Here is a 25914-nt window from a genome sequence, read left to right as displayed (position 1 = left end):
ACAATAAAATATCTTAAAATCAGGTTTCCCGCTTTTGTTCTGAACATACTATCATCATCATTTCTTCACATTGCCGAATCATTTCTTATGTATAGTCGAGTTGACATCCTTCACTTGCCATTAAACATTCTTTAGCTACCCTCTTTTTTCACCTAACAGCACCTCCATTACATCTTATAAATAAGTAATCTGTTTCACGTATGCAGTCCTTCAAGCTGCTCTTCTGGTCGACATAGCATTCAGTAATGACAGTAATATGCTATTATTGTAGGTGAGTATGGTGGCATGCTTGTTCAGGATCAAGATGACTAGTGCTTGAATTATGAGAGTATCAGTTGATGATCTTGCGCTCATTTTGAAAAGATATCTATCTATCCATATTTTGCAAATTAAAAATATACTTTTATACTTTGGTATGTTCTTCTTCTTCTTGTTGTTGTTTAGTCGTTCAGTTGCGTCTGACTCTTCATAACCCCATGGACCAGAGCACGCCAGGCACTCCTGTCTTCCACTGCCTCTCGCAGTTTGGTCAAACTCATGCTGGTAGCTTTGAGAACACTGTCCAACCATCTCGTCCTCTGTCGTCCCCTTCTCCTTGTGCCCTCCATCTTTCCCAACATCAGGGTCTTTTCCAGGGAGTCTCCTCTTCTCATGAGGTGGCCAAAGTATTGGAGCCTCAGCTTCACGATCTGTCCTTGCAGTGAGCACTCAGGGCTGATTTCCTTCAGAATGGATAGGTTTGATCTTCTTGCAGTCCATGGGACTCTCAAGAGTCTCCTCCAGCACCATAATTCAAAAGCATCAATTCTTTGGTGATCAGCCTTCTTTATGGTCCAGCTCTCACTTCCATACATCACTTACTGGGAAAACCGTAGCTTTAACTATACTGACCTATACTGAAATGTTTAAATGTTTATTTGATTGTCCTTGAATCTTCCTGCCACACCCTTTGAGAACCACTGTGATAAGCCAATGGTTTGGCTTTGCGTTACATGCAAACTGACTTCAGGTTTAGAGGATCAAGACTGAGAAAACAGAAAAGGACAAGAGTTTGTGTTCAGTATCTTTTTCATTGCAACACAGCTTGCATTATCTTCTGTTGTGCGTAGTAGTGCTAAGCTTGTTTGGAACGATGCTCACTTATTCCAAAGTCCCCCCCAAAATTGGCGGAATTTCAAGTTCTCCAGAACTATTCCTTAGGCAAGACCATGCAAAAGTTGAGATAGAGGGTGACTGGACAAGGAATAATAAACAAAAATTAGGCCAGGTGTTAAAGCCACAAGATCTGCTTACAGACTGAGTCAGAAGTGGAGATAGCAGGTTCAGTTTTCTTCTGGGTTGAAGAAAGAAAAGATAACTATTGTTCCATTGGTTTGAAAAGAATATTGCTGGACTTTGTTTCGTTTTTCATCTTGTTCAACCACCCCATAACTTGTATAAACCCTGATACAGGGTTGAAAAGTTTGCCACGTTTTGATACTTTTGGGTTCATCCTACCCTGTGAATGTTGGAGGTTGTTTCCTAAGCACCCCGACTCCCCTTGTTCTTTCATGTGCTTAGAAGAATTGTACCGATTGCAATTGTTGCAAGTGATCTGATATGGGAAACATTTGAATGTATAAAAAGTGTCCTACTTGCATAAAATCATTGGCCTGAAGTAGCAGAGATAAATTATTTGAAAACATTGTCCAAAGTTTTTATAGTAGCTAGTAAACTGAACTAAATGTATACATGTGTATCTAATGTGGAGTCTTTATAGCTTTTTCACATGGTAAAAGTATCTATGTGCCTGTTTTCGAACCGCCCTGCTGCCTCATATCCCAGTGCAAATGTTCCAGCAAAATGTACAGTGAAGCTTGAAGAAACTGGAATTTAGGTTACAATCCTATACACTTCTGAGATTAAGCCCCATTGAATTAAATCGTGAACTTACACCTCAGTAGACATGTATAGGATTCCACATCAAGACTGTAGTCTTTTGTATGCTCTCCTGAGAGTAAGCCTCATTGACCTAGTAGGACATACTTCTGAATAAGCATACTGTACAGCAGATAGTGCAGTTAACTAGAAACCACCAGTCTGCATATTCCTTTGTATGTGAAAATGACAGATTTCTGTCTTGGAGAAGAGTAGCAAAGGTTGATAGCTGTTAGAAGAGCAATAATTATTTCAGTATCTCACCAAAAAATAAAAGGACCAAAATAGTGCAGCTATATACTTTTCTTTCTTTTTTTAAGGCCTTTTATGGTGGTGAGAAGCAACTTCATTCTACAGCCAGTTTTAGTTATGTTAATAAATGTCTGTGTGTGTTAGGGAGTTTAAAAACAGCAAGAAGAATAAGCTTCAAATGACCCTCATAGTCCCTTCCAACTCTACAATTCTATGTTGTTGGGAATAATTAACCATAAAACACATTTAAAGGCCTGGGCTATGCCAGTAGGTTCCAAACACCCAAGTAATCTCTCTTTTATATTTTACCAAATAAGACTTCAATAAGCTTAACTTTTATCTCTGAACTTTGTCACCATAGTTTTTTCCTACAAAAACAGACTCTTAACAGTATAATTCCCAGCAGATTGTCACTGAGAGAGGGAAATATTAAAGGAGTTGAGTTCTTAGTATAAATGGTTACTTTTTCCAAAGCAGAAGTTTAATGTAAACACAACTCAAGCCCAATGTAATTAAATTTGTTTTTTTAAAATATACTTGTCTTAACTGCAGTTCACAAGGGAATTGTTCTGATCTAGCTGTGCAGTATCCCAATATATGTCATTGGACAGCTCATAAATTGTTGATTCCTGCTTAAGCTGAATATACTTGTTCTAAAAACAAATCCTGATAGTCTTCTGCGCAATAAGCCCCATATCAGGAAGTTTTTAATGTTTGATGTTTTAGTATGTTCTGATATATGCTGTGAGCTGCCCAGAATAGCTGGGAAAATCCAGCACCAGATGGATTATAAATAATAACATTATTATTATTATTATTATTATTATTATTATTAAGATTCACCTTACGGTCCCTGGGTGGGTTACAACATTGAAGCACAATATTAAAAGGGTTAAAATTTCTTGCAATCACGAAAATAAGGTGGGTCTGAAAAATAAAACACTTCAAATGTCAAAAGCCAATGCAAAATGGTTCTTGAATTAGCATTGTAATATTTTGTTCTTTGAAGCACCCTCATGTGTTTTCCAGTCAATAAATTATTCCTCTACCTCAATATCTTGGAGCAAGGGGCTATAATGTATGCATGTATAGAGGTATTGCTCTAAAAAGGACTACTTCAGATGTGATTGTTTCCTTACATGTGAGTGTACATGACTACCTAAATTCTGTAGGCGGCTTTGGAAATTTCAGCTCCCCATAGGACTTTCATTTGATGTAAATACACTATGTTGTTACAAAGTCTGCCAATATGATTCCCCCCCCCCCCCCAAACCAGGCAACATGCCCAGATTTAACCTGAAGTTAGTTTTGGAAAGGAACAATCAGTTTACTTTTCATATATACACACACACAGGAATGATCCGAAAACCGGAAAATATGGCATATTAATCAGTTAATACCCAACCAGAAGAAATGGATGTTTCAAGTGGAAGATGCACTTTTGCACCTATATGGGAGCTGCCTTCAGTGCCTAAGGGGAACTGGGAGAGAGGTGGACTGTCTTTAGTCTCCCTCTCTGCCATTTGTAGTGAAAGAATGTGAGGATTTGGGAAGGTGACAGAATTAGGGCATCTACAAAGTCCCATCCATCACTGTGGGTACCATGATGTATATAATCTGGTATTCTGGCTGACCTGAAAGGAAAGTGGCAAAGTGTTCCAACACAAAAACTCATTGATTTGTGTGTGTTTTTTAGGTCTCTGCCTAATAACTTTTTCATGTTGAGCCCTGAAAGTGGAGTGTTTCTATTCTTTCAGCTGTTTTCTTTGGGAGGGGTGTGTGTGTTTCCTCCCTCCCCAAAATACAGCTCTCTGGGTTGCCAAGAAACCCAACGGTGAGAGTAAGCAGACATGCAATCCCGTAGGCACTTACCCAGGAGTAAGTCTCACTGAACTCAATGGGGCTTGCTTTGGAGTAGGTCTGCCCAAGAAGGCAACACCAGCTGCCATAGCGTCTGGATAAAGGCGGGGGCGCCTGCAGCGACGGCGCCTGCCAAGCGAGGAGCTGGCAAAGGAACCGGGCCGAGGGAGGCATGGCCCGGCCTAGGCCCGCCTCGGGTTAAAGTTCTCCCGCCTGCGACACGGTTCCCCCCTCGGCAGCCATGGCCGCGTCGCTAGGCCGCTTCTCGATGCCTGCGCTGCCGTCCTCCCGCCTGGCCTTGTTCTGCGCCTCGGTCGCCGTGGTGGGCCTGGGAGCCGCCGCGGCCTGGCGCTGGGGCCGGCGCCGCCGCGCACGCCGAGAGCTGGTGCGGGTGGGCGCCGTGTCCAGCCTCGCCATCTACCCGGTCAAGTCCTGCCAGGGGCTGCCCCTCGAGAGCGCCGAGCTGACCAAGCTGGGCGTCCGCAGCGGAGACCTGCGCGACAGGCAAGGAGGGGGAGGGCGCAAGAGCGGGAGGGAGGAAAATGGAAGGAGGGAGGCGACGAGGCTCCGCTTCCTTTCGAGAGCTGAGGGGAAGGAATGTGGGGCCGGCGGCGGAGGAAGGGCCGCGCGTGTGGTTAGTCCGTCCTGTGGCGACTAGAAGACTAACGGGCTTCTAATGGCACCATAAAGCTCTCGCCGACCGCTGCGTCCGCTTCCTTCTCCCGCGCGCCTGTGCAGGCCGCTGCAGTTCTTCACGCGTGGGACAAATTTGGCGCGCAGACAAATGAGGCCAGTTTAGCGCCTCCCTCCCTTACTGGGGTGAGAACCGTGTTGGTTTCGGGGTGTCTGCGCGTTGATTTTTTGGGAAGGGGGCGGCCCTATTGCAGCTGGCACCCGCGCGCAACGAAGCTTCTTAGGACCCTTGCGCCTGCAGGCGAAGCCGGTTCTGCCCTGAGTGCTGCTGCTGTTGCTGCACGTGTCCCAGAGCTTCAGTCAGGCGGTGTCCGTGGGGAATTACAATCTGGAATTCTATGACGTTTGTAGTCTTATTTATTAAATTTCTATACCGCCCTTCATCCGAGGATCACCAGCTGTTTGCAATATAAAAACACAAAAATGCATAACATAATAAGGTAAGGTAAAGGACCCCTGGACGGCTGAGTCCAGTCAAAGGTGACTATGGGGTGCAGTGCTCATCTCACTTGAGGCCAAGGGGGCTGCCATTTGTCCACAGACAGCTTTCCGGGTCATGTGACCAGCATGACTAAACTTCTACTGGTGCACAGAGGACCGTGAGGAGTTCCAGAGTGCATGGAAACACCATTTGCCTTCTTACCACATCGGTACCTATTTATCTACTTGCCCTGGTATGCTTTGGAACTGCTAGGTTGGCAGAAACTGGGACAGCAACAAGAGCTCACCAATCAGCAAGCCCAAGAGGCTCAGTGGTTTAGACCACAGCGCCACCCGCATCCCTTGCATAACATAGTAACGGCGACAGCAGCACCACCCCCAGTTTAAAAGGCCTTGTTGTTGTTGTTGGCATCCATCTGCCAATGGAGTGTGCCTTTGGGGTTGAAGGAGAATTACACTGCCAGTGGGTGTAGAGACCGATAGGGGAGAGACATGTTTTGTTGCAGCTGGGTCAGATGAAGGCATCCAGTTGTGTTCTGCAACAAACCACTTCATTTATCAATAAGGATGCTTGCTTTGATAATTAAAATATTGCTATAGGTTTATAGGTGCTAGCATATGGGGCGTCAAAGCTAGACACATGTGCATTTAAGCCAGTCCCAGTGTGTAATTAAACTGTGTGCTAGACTTAGCTAATCCCTCAATTAAGCTAAGTGTCAAAAGCCAATTAAGCCAGGACATGCCTCCTGTGTGAGGTGTTACTTTGGAGTAATGAATCGTTAGCATTTCAAAGGATGAAAGGGTAAATCTCATTTGCAAATGGGTGGGTTTCCTCCCTCCCTCAGCCGAGAGTTTAGTTCATAAATACAAGGCCAGTGTTTTAGGTAGGTGGCAGTTTAGAATGGCAGTAAGGAGCTAAGCAATGGAGTGGCAATGGACTGGAGCGAGAGTCAAAAAGCAGGATGCTGATGTCTGTTTTGGATCCAGTGCTGTGGCTATGGGGGAAGCCAGAACCTCTTGGAATGTAATGCTGGAGATCCCTCCATGGTAAACTCCCCTTATAAACCTGTATAATTAAACCATATATCATAAAGACACCACAGTCTCTGTTGTGCCTCGTGATCTAAATGGAATCAAAGGATGCAGATAAGCACTCCTTGTAGCCCTGGAATCTTACACAGCTTGGAGATTGGGGTGGCAGGTAACAATATTTTTCTCATGGCCTGTCAGCAATTTAGGTATAACATTTAAAGGATTAACAATTCTCTCTATGTTTAATCATAGATTTTGGCTCGTGATTAAGGAAGATGGTCATATGGTCACAGCTCGGCAGGAGCCTCGCCTGGTTCTGGTCTCTGTAAATTGTGAAAATGGTCTCTTAATCCTGAATGCTCCAGAAATGAAGGAACTGACCATCCCTATCACTGCTCCTAAGAACAATCCAGTGAAGACTTGCAGGTGATGAATTAATAGGTTTTAGTCTCTCTCTTTTTTAATTGGGCTGAAAACGTTACTTCCACATATTGTTTTCTCTTTGCCTTCTTGGCCTTTGTTGTTGGGTGTCACATGTCCCTAACTGTTCATGATGGTACTGAACAAGAGTCCAGTATCAAAGACAAAATAATCTGTGCTAGGACCTCTCTCTTAAAACCTGATTCATGATACTCAGATGGTTATATCAAACATATTGTTTTAATTATGCAGACCTGATCACCGTGAGTTCCGCTGTTTTGAGATTTTTCTAGATAATGTTTTATGGATACTCCAGTTTGCAGGAGGTTGGAATAGATTACCCCTTGGGGGGTCTCTTCCAACACTATGAGTCTATGATTCAAATAAATAAAGAAGTAATAAGGCCCACAGGCTAATGTGCCCCTGCTTGATTCATTTGTGTTCCCTACCTGAATTCCATTTCCCCCTTCTGTGCTTTCCCACTTCAAGGTGGGTTACCTGGGGTAAAACATGCTTCTGGTTATAGACTCTGCTAACCCAGAAATAGTACCTCAGGTTAAGAACTTTGCTTCAGGATGAGAACAGAAATCGTGCTCTGGCGGCGCAGCAGCAGCAGGAGGCCCCATTAGCTAAAGTGGTACCTCATGTTAAGAACAGTTTCAGGATAAGAATGGACCTCCAGAACGAATTACGTTCTTAACCTGAGGTACCACTGTATCTTAAGGCTCACCCAAGTTCATCAAAAGTAGAAGTTTGAATAGGACAATGCTTGTTTACTAGTTCTGCATTGCTCGTCCTCTTTGAAAGCACATGATGCAGCTGGCACCAACTTTCCCATTCAGCTAGCTAGTAATGTGTGCTTCATCCTGGAGAACAAAAGTCTTTAGTGCTACTACCGCTCATCTCAGCAGGAAAGAGTAGAGATGGGGGTGCAGATAAAAAGAGGGAGCTAATAGTGATGAGGCCTTGTGATGTTGAGAGAAAAGAAGTGTATGTTAAAAGAGTAGAGCACAGGAGGGGAGGGCCAATAGAGAGAGGGATTTGTTTTTCTATAACAAATTTAAATATTCAGACACACCCGAAGTGGTGTGAAGAGAAAATGTGCAACGAGAAAAAGATGTGCAACGAGAAAAACAAAGATGTGCAACGAGAAAAATAAAGCGAACAGCAAAGGGGTTAAAAATAAAACTGGAATAAAAACACAACAACATGGTTCTCTTGAATTAGTAAAGTGGACCTGAGGAAGATTTGAGTTGTACTCCCTTACAAGAATGTCTTCTTTTCAACTGAGGATAAAACCAACATCGTTACAATGGCATTACCTTGTGTAGCACCTGTCTCCATTTTGTAATTTCCAACAGGGTGTTTGGGCTTGATATTCAAGGACGGGACTGTGGTGATGAAGTGGCTCATTGGTTCACCACTTTCTTGAAGTCAGAACCATATCGGCTGGTACATTATGAGACCGACATGGCGCCAAGAAAATGTGAAAAGATTCACAAACCTTTTCAACCTAATGATGAGGTTAGATAAATAAATATTGTTTTATTGTGAGCATTAATCATTTGCCATCCTGCTTAAAAAAAACAAATCCTTGCCATATTTTTACATCTGAATTGATAGCCTGGGACTAGTCATCATTCAGCCCGGACACTGAGGTCCAGCTCTGAGTGCCTTCTGGTGGTTCCCTTCCAGCGAGAAGTGAGGTTACTGCGAACTAGGCAGAGGGCCTTTTCAGCAGTGGCGCCCGCCCTGTGGAACGCCCTCCCGTCAGATGTCAAGGAAATAAACATCTACCTGACTCTTAGAAGACATCTGTTTGATTTATTGTACTTTTAATATTCTGTTGGGAGCTGCCCAGAGTGACTGGGAAAGCCCAGCCAGGTGGGCAGTGTATATAATAATAATAATAATAATAATAATAATAATAATAATAATACATAAATAAATAATAATTTACTTGGAGCCCTTGGCCTTTCTGAAAGAGGATGAGCCAGTGTGGTGTAATGGCTAGACTGGGACCTAGGTTTAAATATCTGCTCCGTCATGGACAGTGCTATTTTTGTAGGGGGGAGGGGAGGTGCCTAAACTCACCATGAACACCTCCCTTGTTCTCTTATAATGGCAATGGCACCCATCTGAGAACTGCTGGAACTGAGTTCAGGCTGGGGAAAAAGCCCTAGTCATGGAGTCATTCACTCTCAGCCAAACCTCACAGGGCTGTTGTGAGGATAAAATGGAGGATGAGGGGAACTGTGTATGAGAGACTGTTTTATCGATAGATAAGACTTCACGGGCTATTCATTGCATGGGATGTCACAAATTTTGTAACGTCTTCCTTGCATTCTAAGTACCGAAAGAGGGAAGAGATTAAGAGGTGTAAACTGGTTGGATTTTCCAGAGCTAATAACAAATGGCAAGGCAGCTTTTTGCTATTGCTGCTGAGGAATCTGTGGAATGTGCTCATGATGAATGCTTGAGAGGGATGCCAGCAAGACGCTTATTAACCTGCTATTGTAGTGACATTGGTAATATTTATGTATCTTTGCAACGCAGGTTCCCTATAGTGACTGTGCCCCCCTCTTAATCATCTCAGACGCTTCAATGGAAGATTTAAATTCCAGAATGGAGAAGAAAATCAACATGCGACATTTTAGACCAAACATTACTGTTTCAGGCTGTGGAGCTTATGAGGAGGTAGAGAAAATGTTGTTTATCTCCCTTTGGTTTCTAAAACAATTCATCCAAAATGTGTGCATGTTTAAAAAGAAACATTTTATGCCAGCATTTGGAAAAGCACCTGAGCTATAGTGTAGCAGCTGCAGTATACAGTATGTATCTTAGAATATAGACAGTTACAAGGATTTTATGTTGGCAGCATTTACAACATGTGTAACTGAGGAGAAAGCAATCATTTCCATTTCCAGACTATTTACAAGATGCACTGATTTAAATGCAAACAGTAAGATAGGCTTTTCATTGAACCAATTTGTATTAATGAGCACCTAACCTAAATGTTTCACTTGGAGTGACATTATCTCTGGTTTCATTTTCATTTAAAAATAAGCAATCCAGATAGAGGACACAGGGCACAGGGATAGAATTTTAACCCATTCCTTCCTTACCATGATCCTGAAAAAATATATATACAGCAGTAGAACTGGTGTCGTTTTTTTAATTTAAAGTAATAGGCATTGTGCAGGTATATTTCCAAGCCCTAAAAGTGATGAGCTTCAATGTTTCTTCTGCGTGACATTTCCTTTTGGAAAAGGATCTCCTTCTTAGGGGCTTGCATGCACATTCCACTTTATTCACTTGTTACTGTACTGGTTAATCTTTGCATAGCTAGCAGAAATATTAGCAGACAATTCAGTCAGTACCCTACTCAGATGCACTTCTAGTGTTGTGTGGTGCTGCATGGAAACTAGGGAAACTAGTATTCCCTCCATATAAACTTTCTAAGCATTCCTAGCAGAGCTAAGAGCTGGAATGCATATTGGTTTGTTATGGGTTTGTCTCTAAAAATAACACTCCCATTTCCCATTTCCGTACACACACAACCTGCTGTTGAGATTTTATGTTCTCATTTTCTTTATGAGAAAATGCTTTGCATTTGGTTCCATACTGCAACCTTCTCAGCCAAGGTTATCTCACTTGGCCTTGAAATTTCCAAAAGTATTTTACTCTCTGCTGCCGCCGCCTTATTTCTGAAATGTTGCAGGTCAGGATGAATCAGGATTTTCCAGTGTAATATGGTAGAACATGCCAAATCTAGGCAAAAGGCACAGTGTCAAATCTCCCCCGCATTGTGAATGTTTGCACAATACTGCTATTATAATGACGATAGTCTCTGGAAGGCATTGTAACAATGAGGGTGTGTGTACAAAACAGAAACCTTGCTTATTTGATCACTAACCTGGTTGATTGGTTGGTCTGAAAGACAATAGTTTTGTCTAGGGACAGATTAATATCCCTTCAGCATTTTGGGGCACTAACAGCTGAGCACACGGAAGGTAGAAATGGAAGTCCAGGAAAGTTTGGGCTAGAGTCACAATGGGCCCAAAGTGGAAGCTAATAACCAGTTTCACATTAAGGCAGTATAAGAGATCAACAGGGGTGCAAAGGTGAGATGGAAGCAAGGGTTTAAAATGAGGAACCCACTTAAATGAGGACAGCAAGAAAAAGTGCTGGGAAGCACCAGATAGGAGGGCAGGGGTGTGGATTCTTCACCCTCAGATGTCTCACCACAAAGGTGAACCAGTGCAGAGATAAGGAGGCTCCTGCTTTGAGGCTGAGCCTGCAAGAGGGGCCTAGATGACCCTTGGGTTTCCTTCTATGATTCTACTGAATTATGATACAGCTCTTTTGGAGGCTGCAGCTTGGTTAGTTAGTTTATAGTGGTAATATTGCCATCTTGTGGTGAAGTGTGGGAGAAGCAGCTTTGGCAGCATGCCAATGTGATCTGAATTTCGAGCTCATAGCTGGGAGTAAAAGAATGGTGCCTTTCTCCTTCAGATCCTTAAACAGCTCATTCTAACCAAAGTGGACTCCTACTCCTTTACCTCACTTCTTCAGGTCCTCCTCCTCCTAGTCCCTCTTCCTAGTCAACCCACACCAACTCTGCAACTGGCAGAGTGTCCGCCCTGTGCCTAAACATTCAGTGAAGCCCTCATTCAACCCAAAATGACATTCAGCCTTCCCTCAGAAGCAGCTGCATTGATTGTCAAAATCCCACAATTGACTTTCCTCCCACAAGAATGGGAACTTTTACATAACCAGGCCATAGTGAGGATGAGATTGTGCATGTGCGCACACATTTGTGAAGGTGACTAGCTATTTGGGGAGCCATTGGAGACTGAGGGGAAGAATGGCTCAGCTTCCCCTTCATTCTTTCCCCTCTCCACGATTCAGTTCTTCTCTTTCATCTGTCTTCCATAACCCTTTTCTTTCTTTGTTGTGTGTTGCAGAATCTTCTCTCATGCTCTCTGCATCTACATGCCAGCTCCCTCCCCTCATTTTCCCTCCTGAAGCATCTACCCAGCTGCCCACATGTACACTATGTGTCCCTCTTTCTTTTCCCCTTTACTTACTAGATATAATGTCAGAACAATGAAGAAGTGGTGACGCAGGGTAGTAGTCAACTAAGATATAGGTAAAGGTAAAGGGACCCCTGACCATTAGGTCCAGTCGTGACCGACTCTGGGGTTGCGGTGCTCATCTTGCTTTACTGGCCGAGGGAGCCAGCGTACAGCTTCCGGGTCATGTGGCCAGCATGACTAAGCTGCTTCTGGCGAACCAGAGCAGTGCACGGAAACACCGTTTACCTTCCCGCCAGAGTGGTACCTATTTATCTACCTGCACTTTGACGTGCTTTCAAACTGCTCGGTTAGCAGGAGCAGGGACCGAGCAACGGGAGCTCACCCCATTGTGGGGATTCGAACCTCCGACCTTCTGATTGGCAAGTCCTAGGCTCTGTGGTTTAGACCACATAGTTGGGATTAAAATCCGCTGTTATTAATGGACCTAACATGGCCATATTTGGCAATATCAGCAGGTCTACTTTGATTTAAACTTAGCTGAATACTACCCACGATTGTCTTCACATAGGAGTCATGTAAAAAGCATGCAAGTCTCCAGATGTTGCTGAACTACACTACCCATCACCCCTGACCATTGGCCATGCTGGCTGGAACTGATGGGAGTTGGAGCCCAACCCACCTGGAGAGCCATAGGTTCCCTGTCCCTGTGCTATTGCAAGTTTTTGTCAGCTTGTGGCGACTTTCAAGTTTTACCATATCAGGTTGCTTCCACAAAACCACTTTATCGCATGAAAACTGGGTTGGAAAGGGCCTTTTTGATGCCTCTTCCACTTAAAAACCAGTCATGGGAATTTGGTTTTGAAGAATGTAATAACTAGCCTTTCTGGCTCAGAAGAAGTAAGTACGTACTTACCATGTAAGTACGTAACTAGCCCATCTGCTAGGCTAAATAATTCCAGATGATGCAAAAGAAAAGTACTAATATAATCCTCCTTTCAGTCTTGTGGTTTAGCAACATCTGACCCTTTCATTAGAAAAAAACGCATCATTTCCATTTTAGTTTTAAGCAGCTGCACATCAGCAAATAGGGGGTGAAATCTGTTGAACTTGAGTATGAGAAGTTTAGTATGAAAGTAAACACAAATTGTTGCTTGATTTTCCCTTAGGACACCTGGGGCAAAGTTATAATTGGTGATGTGGAACTGAGAGAGGTGATGGCATGTGGCAGGTAAGCTTGGGGTTGGCAAAGGGAATAATCAGCTGTTTGATCCTGTTTCCTACAAAATGTCGTTTGCCATTGCAGGTGTCTTCTTACAACTGTTGACCCAGAAAACGGCATCATAGACAGAAAGGAGCCACTGGAAACACTAAAAAGGTAAAGTATGACAGCAATCACAAACAGACTTGTGTCTGGCATAGTGTTGGGGTGCTCCTCATTTATTCCTGGCAGCAAAATGCTGGTCTGTATCTTTTCCAATTTAACCCAGGTTTACCTTTATGGTGGGTGGGTGGGATTGATTTGGGAAGGGAAAACACTGTTGCCAATGACCTGCTTGTGATATCTCAATAACCCATTTGGAAGTTAGGCCCCTATCTGGAAACACCATTGCTCAGTAGATGAGTGGCACTGCTTCTTAAGCTAATCCTACGTACTGTGTTCCTTGAGACTTACACCCAAGTACCTTGTGTAGGACTGATGTGTATGCCACTTTTTAAAATTTAAAAATATGGCCTGTATTTGGGTAGTATACGTTTATGTCCATCAACTTTACCTTCCTGCGTTACTGCATATATTTCTAGGCCTTCATAGATTATGTTCAGCACTGAAGGTAAACTGGGAACTCAGAGTAACTTCTAAGTTAAACATACAAAGGATTGTGCTCTGAGTCAAATATCTTTTTTAACTTTTCGGTTTTGGATCAGGGTATTAAGAGGCAGCCAGTGATCTAGACTACCATTTGAAAGTAATTTCATGACTGAACTCCTTCAGCTTCAAACTGATGCTCAGAAAACAGGTATAGCTGCATCTAATGCAATAGCAAGCAATTTGCATACAACTTCCCTGTTGCATGATATGCTGAATATCCTATTTGGGGGATAAAAAGCAATGCAGCAATCCTTGCCTATTGAGATCAATAAGGTGCCTTCACTGTACTCTTTTTGGCACCCGCTAAAAACATTCCTCTTTAGACAAGCCTACACAGAAGCTTAGAAAGTTAAGGCAATTTTAATCTGTTTTAGTACAGTGGTACCTCGGGTTAAATACTTAATTCGTTCCGGAGGTCCGTTCTTAACCTGAAACTGTTCTTAACCTGAAGCACCACTTTAGCTAATGGGGCCTCCTGCTGCTGCCGTGCTGCCGGCACATGATTTCTTTTCTCATCCTGAAGCAAAGTTCTTAACCTGAGGTACTATTTCTGGGTTAGCGGAGTCTGTAACCTGAAGTGTATGTAACCTGAAGTGTATGAACCCGAGGTACTACTGTATTTTAACTTTTGTTTAATTTAAAGTAGGGTTGTAATTTTTCTTGGTTTTACTGTTTTATCTTTTGCAAACTGCTTTGGGTCCTACCCCCCAACTGAGCAGTGTATCATTTTTATGAAATATGCAAACAAACAGGCTTCAAATTTGGATCTGCTATGGGTCAGGGCTAAGCCAAGTGGAGACTGTTTTTGCTTGAAACCTCTCCATGCTTATCTCAAATGTCTAGTAGTGTAATTCGCCAAATCTCTGTACAGAACAGGGGTGGTAAACCTGTCGTCCTCCAGATGTTACTGGACTCCCAACTCCCCTCATCCCTGACCATAGGCCATGTGTGCTGGTGCTGATGAGAGTTGGGATCCAACAGCATCCGGAAAGGTTCTCCACCACCCCTGATACAGAATGTCTAAGACAGCACTGGTAATCTCTACATTCAGTTGAAGATGATGGGAAACTTGATGCAAACACGAGGCTGAGTGTTGCCCACTGAAACACCACGGAGCGGTGAGTAAACCAGCCTGAGTGTTGCCCACTGAAACACCACGGAGTACTGTTGCTATTACTTCTCCTAATATTGTTGTAAACATTTATTTAGAATCAGTAATGCTGCTTAGTTCTGTGACCGCCTCTCCTGGTATGTCCCACGGAGGACCTTACGGTCTTCAAACAAAAACACCTTGGAGGTCCTGGGCCACAGAGAGGTTAGGCTGGCCTCAACCAGAGCCAGGGCTTTTTTGGCTGTGGCTCCAATTTGGTGGAACGCTCTGTCACAAGAGACTAGGGCCCTGCAGGACTTGACATCTTTCCGTAGGGCCTGCAACACAAAGCTGTTCCACCAGGCCTTTGGTAATTCTTCACAGAACTCTAGCCCAATGGTTGCCATCAATTTGATTTGAACTGATTTTATAATGAATTGATTTTAGAATGCTGTATTATTTTACTGTTGTTAGCCGCTCCGAGCCCGGCTTCGGCTGGGGAGGGTGGGATATAAATAAAATTTTATTATTATTATTATTATTATTATTATTATTATTATTATTATTATTAAGTATAGTCCCCTTAGAAGAGCAGAATATGAAGGGCATTTTCTTAGTGAATTGTAGTACAGTTGTGCAACACTAATTAAATTGCACTGCAACAATTATTAATTCATTCACTCATTGCATCACATTTCTATACTGCTCCCCAGTAATTTCGTGTGAGCTTGTTGATTAATTAATCAACAGTGCAACTCGAACAAGAAGTAAGTTTTAATTGAATTCAGCAAGACTTGCTCTCACATAAGTGGAGCTAGGATTGCAGTCCTAAGCATTATTTGATTAACCATTTCAGGCCAGGTCTGAAAATTAAGGGGAAACTTGGATTTTTTTAAAAGTCAGTTTTGGTTCCAGCAGGTTACCATAATAGGAGATGTAAAAGAGTACCTTAAAAACAACAGTTACTTTCTTGCAATGAACGTTAATTGAAAGTTATCTCATGCTTCCCTCAATATCTCAGAAAGGCACCACTATTGATATTTTGGTAATATACAAATGTATTTAATTGTATTGTTTAATTAATCATCTTCCTCTAAAACTATTAATCAACCAATAAGTCTTGCTTGGCTGACTGCTCTAATGATAACACAGAGGATCTCACAGGTTTCTGTCCCATAATCTGGTCTATCATATAACAATATCCGTCTAAATTTGCAGTAATAAAGCTTGAAGGTCTTATGCGGCACAGTCAGCGTCCAGGATTTTGCTAAGCCTTTAAGCCATTATAAATACAACCAAGTGTAAACTTTCAAGGGGGGCACCATAAATTTGGGCGAGAGAAGGTCTTCCGCAATCATCCCAAGAGCTCATCTGGCAAATGCAAAGTGCCTTCCTTGTCTGCGTGGGGAGAGTTTAGCATGACAGGACACTAAATCTCAGCCAAGTAAATGGTGGAAAGAAAATAATTCTCCTACCACTCTATCTCCACAATGTCCAAACAGCAAAAGTGATTCCTACCCCTCCATGCCCCCCATCAGTTACTTGACAAGCCCACAGCAGCCAGGGAAATAAATTTCAAAGTACCCAAGAGGTTTTAAAAGCCATTTTAACTCTTTCAGCTCCCTTCACAATTCACTTTTGTAAGGCACCTTAGGAAAGCGAATGAGACACTGTTCTCAAAAGATGGAAGACTCTGCACGTCATTTAAAGTACCACTGTTACAGCTACAGACTTGGAACGTCGCCATGCGAAATACTTTTCTTGAGTGTTGTTGCCAGGGTTCAACCTCCTGTGTGAAAAGCAGGTGCCCTGACAACTGAGCTATGGTCCTTCCTTAGAAGAAGTGCAGGATAAAAATAAATAAATGTAAAACTGGACCCTATGAGCCCCCTCAAAAGTTTTAAAATGTGGGGCAGCTGTGTAAAGAAACAGTCACATTGTGTGGGTAAATTTAAAGGTAACAGTGTTTTTCTCACAATGTAGCCTGTTTCTTCACACGCTAACAGTCCTTTGCCATAATTTCACTAATAAAGGTCCTATTTTTTTCTTTGCAGCTACCGCATGTGTGATCCCGCGGACAAGCATCTCTACAAATCTGCCCCCTTGTTTGGGAGCTTTTTCACAGTATCTAAACTTGGAACCATTAAAGTTGGAGACCCTGTGTATAAGATAATCGAATGTTAGGAAGGGGTCAGAGGACTCTTTGCCTTAAAGTGCTTGTCTGTTCAGCAGTTTTGCAATGTTGTTATCATAGGGCACAAACCAGCCAAATCTCAGCATTTAAAAATTCCTACTGATATCAGTGAAAGAAATTTAAGCACCTATGTGTCTTGTTCATTCATTTGCCAAGTGTTTAGTTTTGGCTCATTTGTGCCCATACTTCCTGTCGGTTATAATTTTCCTTGGCTTCTTAGAGAAAAAGACCTGCATTGTAATTTGTAACTCAGATTTGTATAATGTTACCAGATAATTGTTTATTACCAACATTTTGAACTGAACTCTCGAAAGATGTCGAAACTTTATGGGAGTGGAAACAGGAGTCCTGTGGTATACTGTGAAGACTAACAGATATTTCTTTGTAGGCAAGATCACTTTGTTATACCCATGGTGTTATCCTTAGTGTCCCTCTCTTGTTTTTTGGTCACTGTTTTGGAAAGGCAGCATTTAAAATAGATAAATAAATATATATCTGTTAATTGATTATATCTGCACATGGCATCATAATGAATTACGTTAAATGTGTCCAGGCCTAATTTTTAGACATGCCACAGCTCATAATTCTTACTGCCGGGAAGGCCATGGTCCTTGGAGGGCAATCTGAGTTAATCTGTGATAAATGGTAGACTGATGGATCAATGATGTGCTTGATAAGACTGTGTTTGTTCATGGGAACAGATGGCACCCACCTGCAAGTTCATTTGATTTGAATGAATAGTCACAATTAGAGAGACTGCAGTTAAAAAAAAAATGTGATCCTTGTCTTGTATATACATCTGAATGCACTTTGTAAAAGGCATTCTTGCAGTGCAATCCTAAACATGTTTATTCAGAAGTAATTCTCATTGAATTCATTGGGGCTTGCTCCCTAGTAAGTGTGCTTGTGATTGCATTTACTCAGGAGTAAGTTTTGTTGAGCTGGGAGGTACTTCTGGGTAGACATGTGTAGGATTACATTGTTAGTGTTGCCTGTGAAAAGACCTAACTTTGAGAGTCCTTCCTGAAAACCTTGAACAATAGATTCAGCTGATACTTAAAAAGATGTACTGCTAACTTTATCAGCAGTCCAGTGCTGCCCCTCCCAGCACAGAGAGACATTGTTTAAAATTAAGGGCAGATCTACATAAATTGTGGCACAGTGCTTAAACTATTAGATGGACACTCCACTCAGATCAATCTGTAAGGCGTTTGGGGGTGGGGAAGGTGTGAACAGAAATGGCAAAATGCTCATGTGCCAATTCCAATATAAATTTTAGTGATCTGAATTAAAGTGGAAGGCAAGTGGAGTGAAATACCAGATACAGTGAAGGCCTATGCATGTCCAAAGTCCTAAATCCTAAAAAAAGCTCAACAACTTTGGGGTAAAATCATAAAAAAGCTCAACCACTCCACTCCAATCCTAAAAAACAACTTTGGTTGGCCCTCATGCATGTTCACTTCATCAAATCTGGCCCTCTTTGAAAAAAGTTTGGGCACTCCTGCCCTAGAACAATAAAAGAATGAAGTAAATATGCTCATTCTTACTTTTACCCTGGGATTTGGACTTTGCAGGTGGGACGTCTATGCATGGCATTACATTAGCCTCAGATGTTAGTCCTTGCATAAGTAGACTGAGGCGACAATTCCAATCCTCTTTAACCTGGGAGCAAACCCCATCAAATTCAACGCAAGTTACTTATGAGCATATACAGTTAGGGTTACATTGTGAGGCTGCAATCCTACACACTTAACTGGGAGTAAGTCCCTTGAAGGTCAAATGGTGCTTACTTCTGAGTAGATATACATAGGACTGCACTGTTTGGCTGCAATTCCAAAGCACCTATTTAGGAATAAGTCCCACTGAATGCAGCGATTAAAAAGGAATCACTTCAGCAAAGTGATGGTAGCATTCCTCCAAGTTTTGTATGGACACCATATATTAATTTATATGCCCAAGGTATTTAGATCAGGCATAGGCAAACTTGGCCCTCCAGATGTTTTGGGACTACAACTCCCATCATCCCTGACCACTGGTCCTGTTAGCTAGGGATGATGGGAGTTGTAGCCCCAAAACATCTGAAGGGCCGAGTTTGCCTATGCCTGATTTAGATCTTTATAAGACAAAAATGCTCCATATTCTGAAGTGCCCCCATTGCAAAATGGAAACCCTGTTAAGTCTCATCAACTGTATTTGTACCTGGTGGCCCCCTCCTTTTGTTCCTTAACTATAGATGCGGCACCCAAGAAATGATGACGCATGAGGCAGGAGAAACAGATCAAAAAGGGGCCCCACCATTTTAGCTTCTTGCTTGTTGGTCTCTGTTCAGAAGAGTAGGCTGGCTATAGCAGCCTCACTAGCCTTTGAGCGCATGCTCCGTGGGCTCCCTGTGACAGCTGCCGGGATCTTCTTTCTTTCCTTGAGCTCTGGTTAGTGTCAGTTAAGAAAGCTTTTGGTAAACAACTGACTAATTGATCGCTCAGCTTTCACATAGCTACCGCCGTGCTGCGTCCACATCTGTGTACCGTTCCTGTCACCCTCATGCCATAACATTGGAGAAATGATGGCTGTTTCTTGGAGATTCTTCTGTAGGCCTCGTTGCCAAGACCAAAGCTGTAATGGTTTGTTATTATGACCTTTTGTTATTCCATTAGGGCTCAATTGCTCGGAGAAGAAGGGAAAAAAGACGTGTGCATACTTTAGGAAAGTTTTCACCCTTTCCATTGACCTGACATCACAGTTTATACTAGAAAATGTATTAATGACAAAGTAGTGTTTTCATGTCAGGAGGACCAACTTTAACAGCTATAATCTGCCCTTAGTCATCATAAATATAAATGTATTGGTAAAACAGATCTTGTTAATGCAGCCAAGATAAATGCTAGGCTATATTTCAAACCAATTGAAGCGCACAGAAAGAAAGGCTGTGTGTGTGTGTGTGTGTGTGTGTGTGTGTGTGAGAGAGAGAGAGAGAGAGAGAGAGAGAGAATGTGTGAGTCAGCTGAAAAACACACTATTGTCAAATGGCTGTTAACATGATTCCGCCTTTGCTTGTTTTTCTTTTTGTAGAGCAGTAATTATCTACTTGAGGCCTTTGGATTTCTGGAAGGAGGACACAAATCTTTCAGCTAAGGAAAAGACCACTTATAGGCAGTGATGTGGTGCTAGATTTAGAAGTGTAGCTCCCATAGCCATGGTTCTGGAAGGTTATACCTCAGACAATATCTGACCAAAGCTTCAGACTTGATGGAATAGTGGCTGTTGATAGTCCTGCAAGATGCTTCCATGGGGGTGAAATATTAAGTGCTTCAGCAAAAACTCCACATTAGATTATTTCCCCTCAGTTAAGGGTTTTCAGTTTGGTGGCCACATTCTAGCTCAGTTGGTTAAGGTGTGGTGCTGATAACACCAAGGTTGCAGGTTTGATCCCCATATGGGACAGCTGAATATTCCTGCCTTGCAGTGGGTTGGACTAGGGCCCCCTTCAAGCTCTACAAGTCTATGATAATTTCCCATGGACAAACTTCCAGGGGTCACATAGCCCTGGTTGGTGTTGCAAAAGTGGGTGTGGCTAGACACAAGCCACTCTCCTTCAAGGCAAGCAAGAGGTATTAGCATGGCTCAAGGACACATTCCATCCAGGTAGAGGCAGGTGCAGTGCAGAGCCAATGAGGGTGTGTCATCTGAGGTGGATGGTCTGGGCAGAGTCCTCTGGGTCAGATAGGGCTGGTGCGCCACATTTGGACCCTGTGCCTGATGTTCTCCACGTTGCCCCTAAGCAGTGTCTCTTTCTTCCTCTGCTCAGTTTAGAGGGTCTCTACCTGTAGTGTTGCCTCAATTTGCCTGCTGAAAGTGAGTAGAGTGATTCCACCCCTGTCTAGAACATGAGGTCATTCAATGTCGCTGACTGGTATACAATTCAGGACATGCAAGATAAAGTATTTCAGAGAGTGCATAGTTAAGCAGGGGAATTCAAATCTCCAAATTGTGGTCCGGGCCATCAACTTACATGGCTTTAAGAGGAGATTAGGCAAATTCATTGAGAATAAGGCTATCAGTGGCTATTAGACACGATTGGTATATATTGCTTTTAGGGTCAGAGGCAGTCTGCATCTGCTTGGCATCACAGGTGGAGAGAGGGCTGTTGTAGTCATGTCCGACTTGTGGTCTTCCTATAAACACCTGGTTGGCCACTATGGTGGAAAAGGATGCTAGATTAGATCTACCTTTGGTCTCACATTCAGCTGGACTCTTCTTATTTTTTTAAGTAGGTGCAACTTGAGTGTATATGTCTGATGTCTGGAACACAATTTTTCTTCCTGAAGCTAAATAGTCCTTAATATATATTTACAACCCTACAACAAGAAGCAAGTTGAAAGCCTAAAGAGTTACCTCTCCACTTTGCATAACATAAAATCAACTACTTTAAAAAAATGTAAATACATAAAAACATTTACAAAAAAGTATACTTCAGATGCATAAAATTACGTGCTCCTATATACTGAATGGGGTGCGGGTGGCGCTGTGGGTTAAACCACAGAGCCTAGGACTTCCCAATCAGAAGGTCAGCGGTTCGAATCCCCACAACAGGGTGAGCTCCTGTTGCTCGGTCCCTGCTCCTGCCAACCTAGCAGTTCGAAAGCAGGTCAAAGTGCAAGTAGATAAATAGGTAAATGATAAATGGTCACTTTCAGCAGCAGGTAAGCCAAAATACATCCAAAACCAAAAGTCCTGTTGGGATGCATTTCGGTTTGCCTGCTGATGAAACTGTGTGTGTGTGATGATTGATAATATTGTCATTTATCTGTTTTAGACCTCGAAGTAGTAGCAGTTGCCAGGACATTGTCCTGTTCACCTCTGTATAGTTCCATCCTTATTTCAGACGTTGGGGTAGATTGCAATGTTAAGATGGTGATGTTTTGAGGTTTAGCTGGTGAGTTATTGCGATGTTGAAAACCAGATATCACCTAGCTTTTACACACATTGTGATTCTCAGTATATTGCCAGCTCAAATATTATGAAACAATTATCATGATGCAGATTTCAAACCAGTGTTGGACGATACATTGATATATCGCCCAGCCCTAGTGTCCACTTCCCAGAGAGGTGAATGATTTCGGGGCGTGGGTGTGGGTGAAACTTCTCTGATTTTGGCTTCCTTTGGGAGGAAAGATCATTGAGAACTTACAACGCTTTCCCAGTATTTACTTTATTAACAAATACACAAGTTGAGCATAGGAGGAGACAGCTAGCATAGCACTCCTAAAACCATCAAATTCATTGCCATACCTCAGTGCAGGCCCAGATGCCATTTCTTTAGCAGTTCCCAGATCTGCTTGCACTCTGTGTCTTTTGGTCATTTCTCTGTTACAAAGCACCCCATTTTTCTTATGTTCCTTTTCAACATACATACCATACTTTAACAATGAGTTTCCATAGACAGATATTCCTTGAACATCCTGGGTTATTACCATGCATTTTGCCCGTCAAAAGTTATGGCCAACATGGCTGGCAATGCTTATTCCTGGTCAACATTTATAGCACTTTGTTATACAGCAGACCTGCAGTTTCAGTGGACCTCCCATTGTGGGAGATAGATGGTAAAGTGTGGGTGGCATTCAATGCTAGAACTATTCTGGACAGACCCATGGAAGTTAAGAGATATGACCAACTTATGCCCATTAACTTTAGTAGGGTTACTCTGAGCAGGACAGGATTGAATGCAACACTGCATCTTTTATGCACTGATGCTTCATCACATAGTAGGAGAGCAAAGACCATGGCCCTGTTCAACCCTCTCAAATGCTTTATCAATATGAGGCGTACACATGTGGTTTTTGTGGGGCAGTTCTTCGTCATTACCCTTCCATATCAAATGTAGCCTCTCCACCAGGCCAGCACCAGCAGCCACCAGGAATGCGCTGTTCTGGTGCAAATACCCCCCTCTCTCTGTGCGTGGTAAATTATAAAGTGGGTGACTGGCTCAAGGTTATTGTATAATTGCCGAGCCCAGCCTTCTTATGGTGTCAGTTTCAAGCAGTCTTCATATGTTTAAAGAAAGCGTGTCGATGAGCCCTAAGCAAGCCTTTAGGTCTCTCTGAGATCAGCTCATTTCTGTTTCTGGGGAAGGGGGAAGGACAGTGTAATGTGATGGAGCACATAAGGGAAAAAATTACACATGTGCCCTTTGTTCAATGGGAATGACAAAGGACATATTTAGAGGCTCAGCTTTTAGACCTTAATCCCTTTGGAAAACAATATGCCTCTCAGGAATCCTGGAAGTAGAATAATGGTACTCTGTGTTGTTTAACTGCTCAATTATTTAACTACAGTTACTTAAGTCTCTGGAGGGAAGGATGTAATAAATCTTTAAGTATTTGTTCTGGTTTATGGCTGAAGGGAAACTGTATAGCTCTAAATCAGACGGTGTAAACATTTACATGGGGGCATCTTGGCATAACATTTGGGAAGACGGGCTTCCAGGTTCTTAAACTTTGCATCCATTTCTCACATGACACTTGGAAGGTAATAGGTGTGCATGGATGTCATCTTCAGATTCCTGAACTTTTCGTGGAGCCAGGATAATAGCGATGTCTGCTTCCAAGAGAAGATACGTAGAGTCAGCCAAAACTCTTGGGCTGCATCTGGAAGCCTGAATTCAGAAGACACGTGCAAGCTGAAATCCATGAAAAATTAAGGCAATGGGTAGAGAACCTTAGATCCAAGGGCCATACATGATCCTCCAAGTCTCTCTATCTGGGATTTGAAGCTCTGGCCAGACCAGCCCCCCCCCCCCAGCCCCAGCCCTCATGGGCCCTGTTCCACACCCTCCTCTAGTGATTTTACCTGGCCATAATGTGTCTTTAGTTTTGCCCCCATTATCACCTCAGTTGAGTTTACAAGGACAACACTAAGACTGAGCAGGAGGAAGCCGACAGGCGGCAGTGCTATCTCTGAATGGGAGGTATGTAAGAGGATGGGGGTGTTGGGGGCTGATCATCAAGGTCAGATGGAAATTGGGCAGACAGTGTCCCATTTGCTTTACTGGACCTGCCTCCACCGGCTGCAGGCAACCTTAGGGGTACAGGTCACCCACCTGTGCATTAAGGTATCGCTGTGTCTTCTGGCTCTTCTCACAACACACCACTTGTCACGAGAAGCATATTATTTGCATACAACAACAACAACAACAACAACAACAATTTATTTATACCCCACCCTCGGCGCTGGATCTCAGTGTCCGGGCTGAACGATGGGGGTGGAGATGCTTCTTTAGGTATACAGGACTGAGCCCGTTTAGGGCTTTAAAGATCAGCACCACACTTTGAATTGTGCTCGGAAACGTACTGGGAGCCAATGCAGATCTCTCTTTATGATTTCAATGGAATTGTCACAGGCTCTCCTTTCACTGAGCAGGGACAAAGAGCTAAGAGTTTTGGGTTGCGTTTTTGCGGAAAGGTGGCAGTCTGTAAAAGTTAACAAGCTGGAGCTATGTTTTGGAGCTTGTTTGATTTCTGTTTGAATCCTAGGCTGTGCCTATGGGAGAAACAATAACCCCTTGGGGTTTTGATGCTGTCAGGCCCCTCCATTGTAGGCTCAGTTTGTATAAATGTGTAAATAAACCACATATCATAAAGACACCACGGCCTTCATTGTGCCTCATTTCCTGAGCTTCTGGAATCTCGCACCACTCAAACCTGGGGTTGTTTGTAACAGTATATTACAGATGTGGATGAAATACAATCTATGTTCTCATCTATCTTGAATAATGCCTGAGCATTAAACTGATGCAACAAAGAAAGAATAGATTTATATTAGAGAGCAAACGTGTTTTGACCCCTGAGGGGTCTTCCTCAGAAGTCAAGGAATCTGTTAACACTGTGGTCTCTGTAGTTGATAAAGTAAGCTGACCAGATACATACACATAAGGTTCCTTTGCACACTTGGTGTGGAGGTGAATGCGAAGATATATCTTGCTGCTATGAAAAGGTGGCACATTTCTGCTTGTGCCCAATCCTAAGTGTTTTAAGGCATCCTCCAGATCTCTGATTATGAATGTCAACTGCACACATAAGATATCACAGGACGTGTGTTTGTGTTCCTAATTCAAATTACAGTGTTTTCCTCTTATTGAAATGTAGAGGGCAGTCAAGCTCAGCAGAATTGCTCAAAGTAAAGCAAAGAAATGTCATCGGAGGTTTTGCAAAAAATAAATAAAACTGCACATTTCAAACAAAGCTTTCTTGGGAGACAAGTTTATAGCAGGTCAGGCCCATCTTCTCACACTAGAGGCTGTTGAAGGGGTTCACCAGGCACGGAAAGATTTCCCCCCTGTTGCTCACAGATTCACAGCCCTGGGGTGCTGCTGCATCAACTAGGCTGGTGCCTGGACCTCCAGGTATCGAGGGTTGCTAGGATCCCTTTTCACCAACTCCATTTCGGGAAAGACTTTAGCCCATCTGCTGAATATTGTCCTGTTTCACACCTCTTAATATGAAATTATTCTCTTTGGGAATACAGCTCTTTCCCTGCAGACCAATGCATAGATATGGACTTGATGCAGAACAATAGCAATCTGCCATGGGAATGAAGGAGGTAGCATGATTCTATACATATTACTTGAGTATGCCCCATTGGGTTGCATCCAATGAAGACATTATGCAAATGAAATGAGTTCTACCCATGGACAGTAGTGTAGTGATTACTCCAGAAGGTACGGTAAATGGCTTTTCTGTGCCCTCTGGCACTCGTCACCGTGTCCTTTTGTGCCAGAAGTGGTTTAATGATGCTGGATATATGACCTGGAAAGCTGTTTGCAGACCAACGCCAGCTCCCTCAACCTGACGTGAGATGAGCACTGCACCCCATAGTCAAGTTTGACTGGACTTAACCGTCCAGGGGCCCTTTACCTTTACCTTTTTACCGATGAATTCAGTAGTGCAGGGTCCCCTCACAACAGCCACAGCCACATTCTCTCCCAACCACAGCAGCTCATAGCCATGTCCCTTCTAAGATTATACAACCTCCTAAAGTTATGCAATAATCATCTAATTATACAATAATAATACTTAAATATGCTGTTTAATGATCAATGAAGATCAGCTAGATC

General features: G+C 42.9%; 1 protein-coding gene and 1 long non-coding RNA gene across 2 annotated transcripts; one reads left to right on the top strand and one right to left on the bottom strand.

Moving 5' to 3' along the window:
• Nucleotides 1-443: 443 nt before the first annotated feature.
• Nucleotides 444-4154, bottom strand: LOC310842199. The gene is made up of 2 exons (XR_014562990.1): nt 4042-4154; nt 444-1025 (listed from the first exon to the last, which is right to left on the bottom strand). It is a non-coding gene; the product is annotated as an uncharacterized lncRNA (long non-coding RNA).
• LOC310841951 (mitochondrial amidoxime reducing component 2-like) lies at nt 3943-17307 on the top strand. Its single transcript, XM_083733723.1, has 7 exons — nt 3943-4533; nt 6448-6621; nt 7977-8139; nt 9172-9312; nt 12821-12882; nt 12958-13029; nt 16666-17307. The coding sequence occupies exons 1-7, from the start codon at nt 4271-4273 to the stop codon at nt 16793-16795; spliced, it is 1005 nt and encodes a 334-aa protein (XP_083589849.1). The 5' UTR covers nt 3943-4270; the 3' UTR covers nt 16796-17307.
• Nucleotides 17308-25914: the final 8607 nt, after the last annotated feature.

Source organism: Podarcis gaigeae, assembly GCF_964106915.1.
Source record: "Podarcis gaigeae genome assembly, chromosome: 3".
Classification (NCBI taxonomy): Eukaryota; Metazoa; Chordata; class Lepidosauria; order Squamata; family Lacertidae; genus Podarcis; species Podarcis gaigeae.
The sequence above is the reverse complement of the archived record's forward strand: the minus strand, read 5'-3'. Positions and strand labels throughout refer to the sequence as shown.

Excerpts from the sequence above, each read along its gene's own strand:
- LOC310841951 (XM_083733723.1), top strand. The coding sequence starts at position 4,271 with ATGGCCGCGTCGCTAGGCCGCTTCTCGATGCCTGCGCTGCCGTCCTCC. Across the intron at positions 4,534-6,447 it reads AGCGGAGACCTGCGCGACAG|ATTTTGGCTCGTGATTAAGG; the intron begins GCAAGGAGGGGG and ends GTTTAATCATAG. Across the intron at positions 9,313-12,820 it reads GCTGTGGAGCTTATGAGGAG|GACACCTGGGGCAAAGTTAT; the intron begins GTAGAGAAAATG and ends ATTTTCCCTTAG.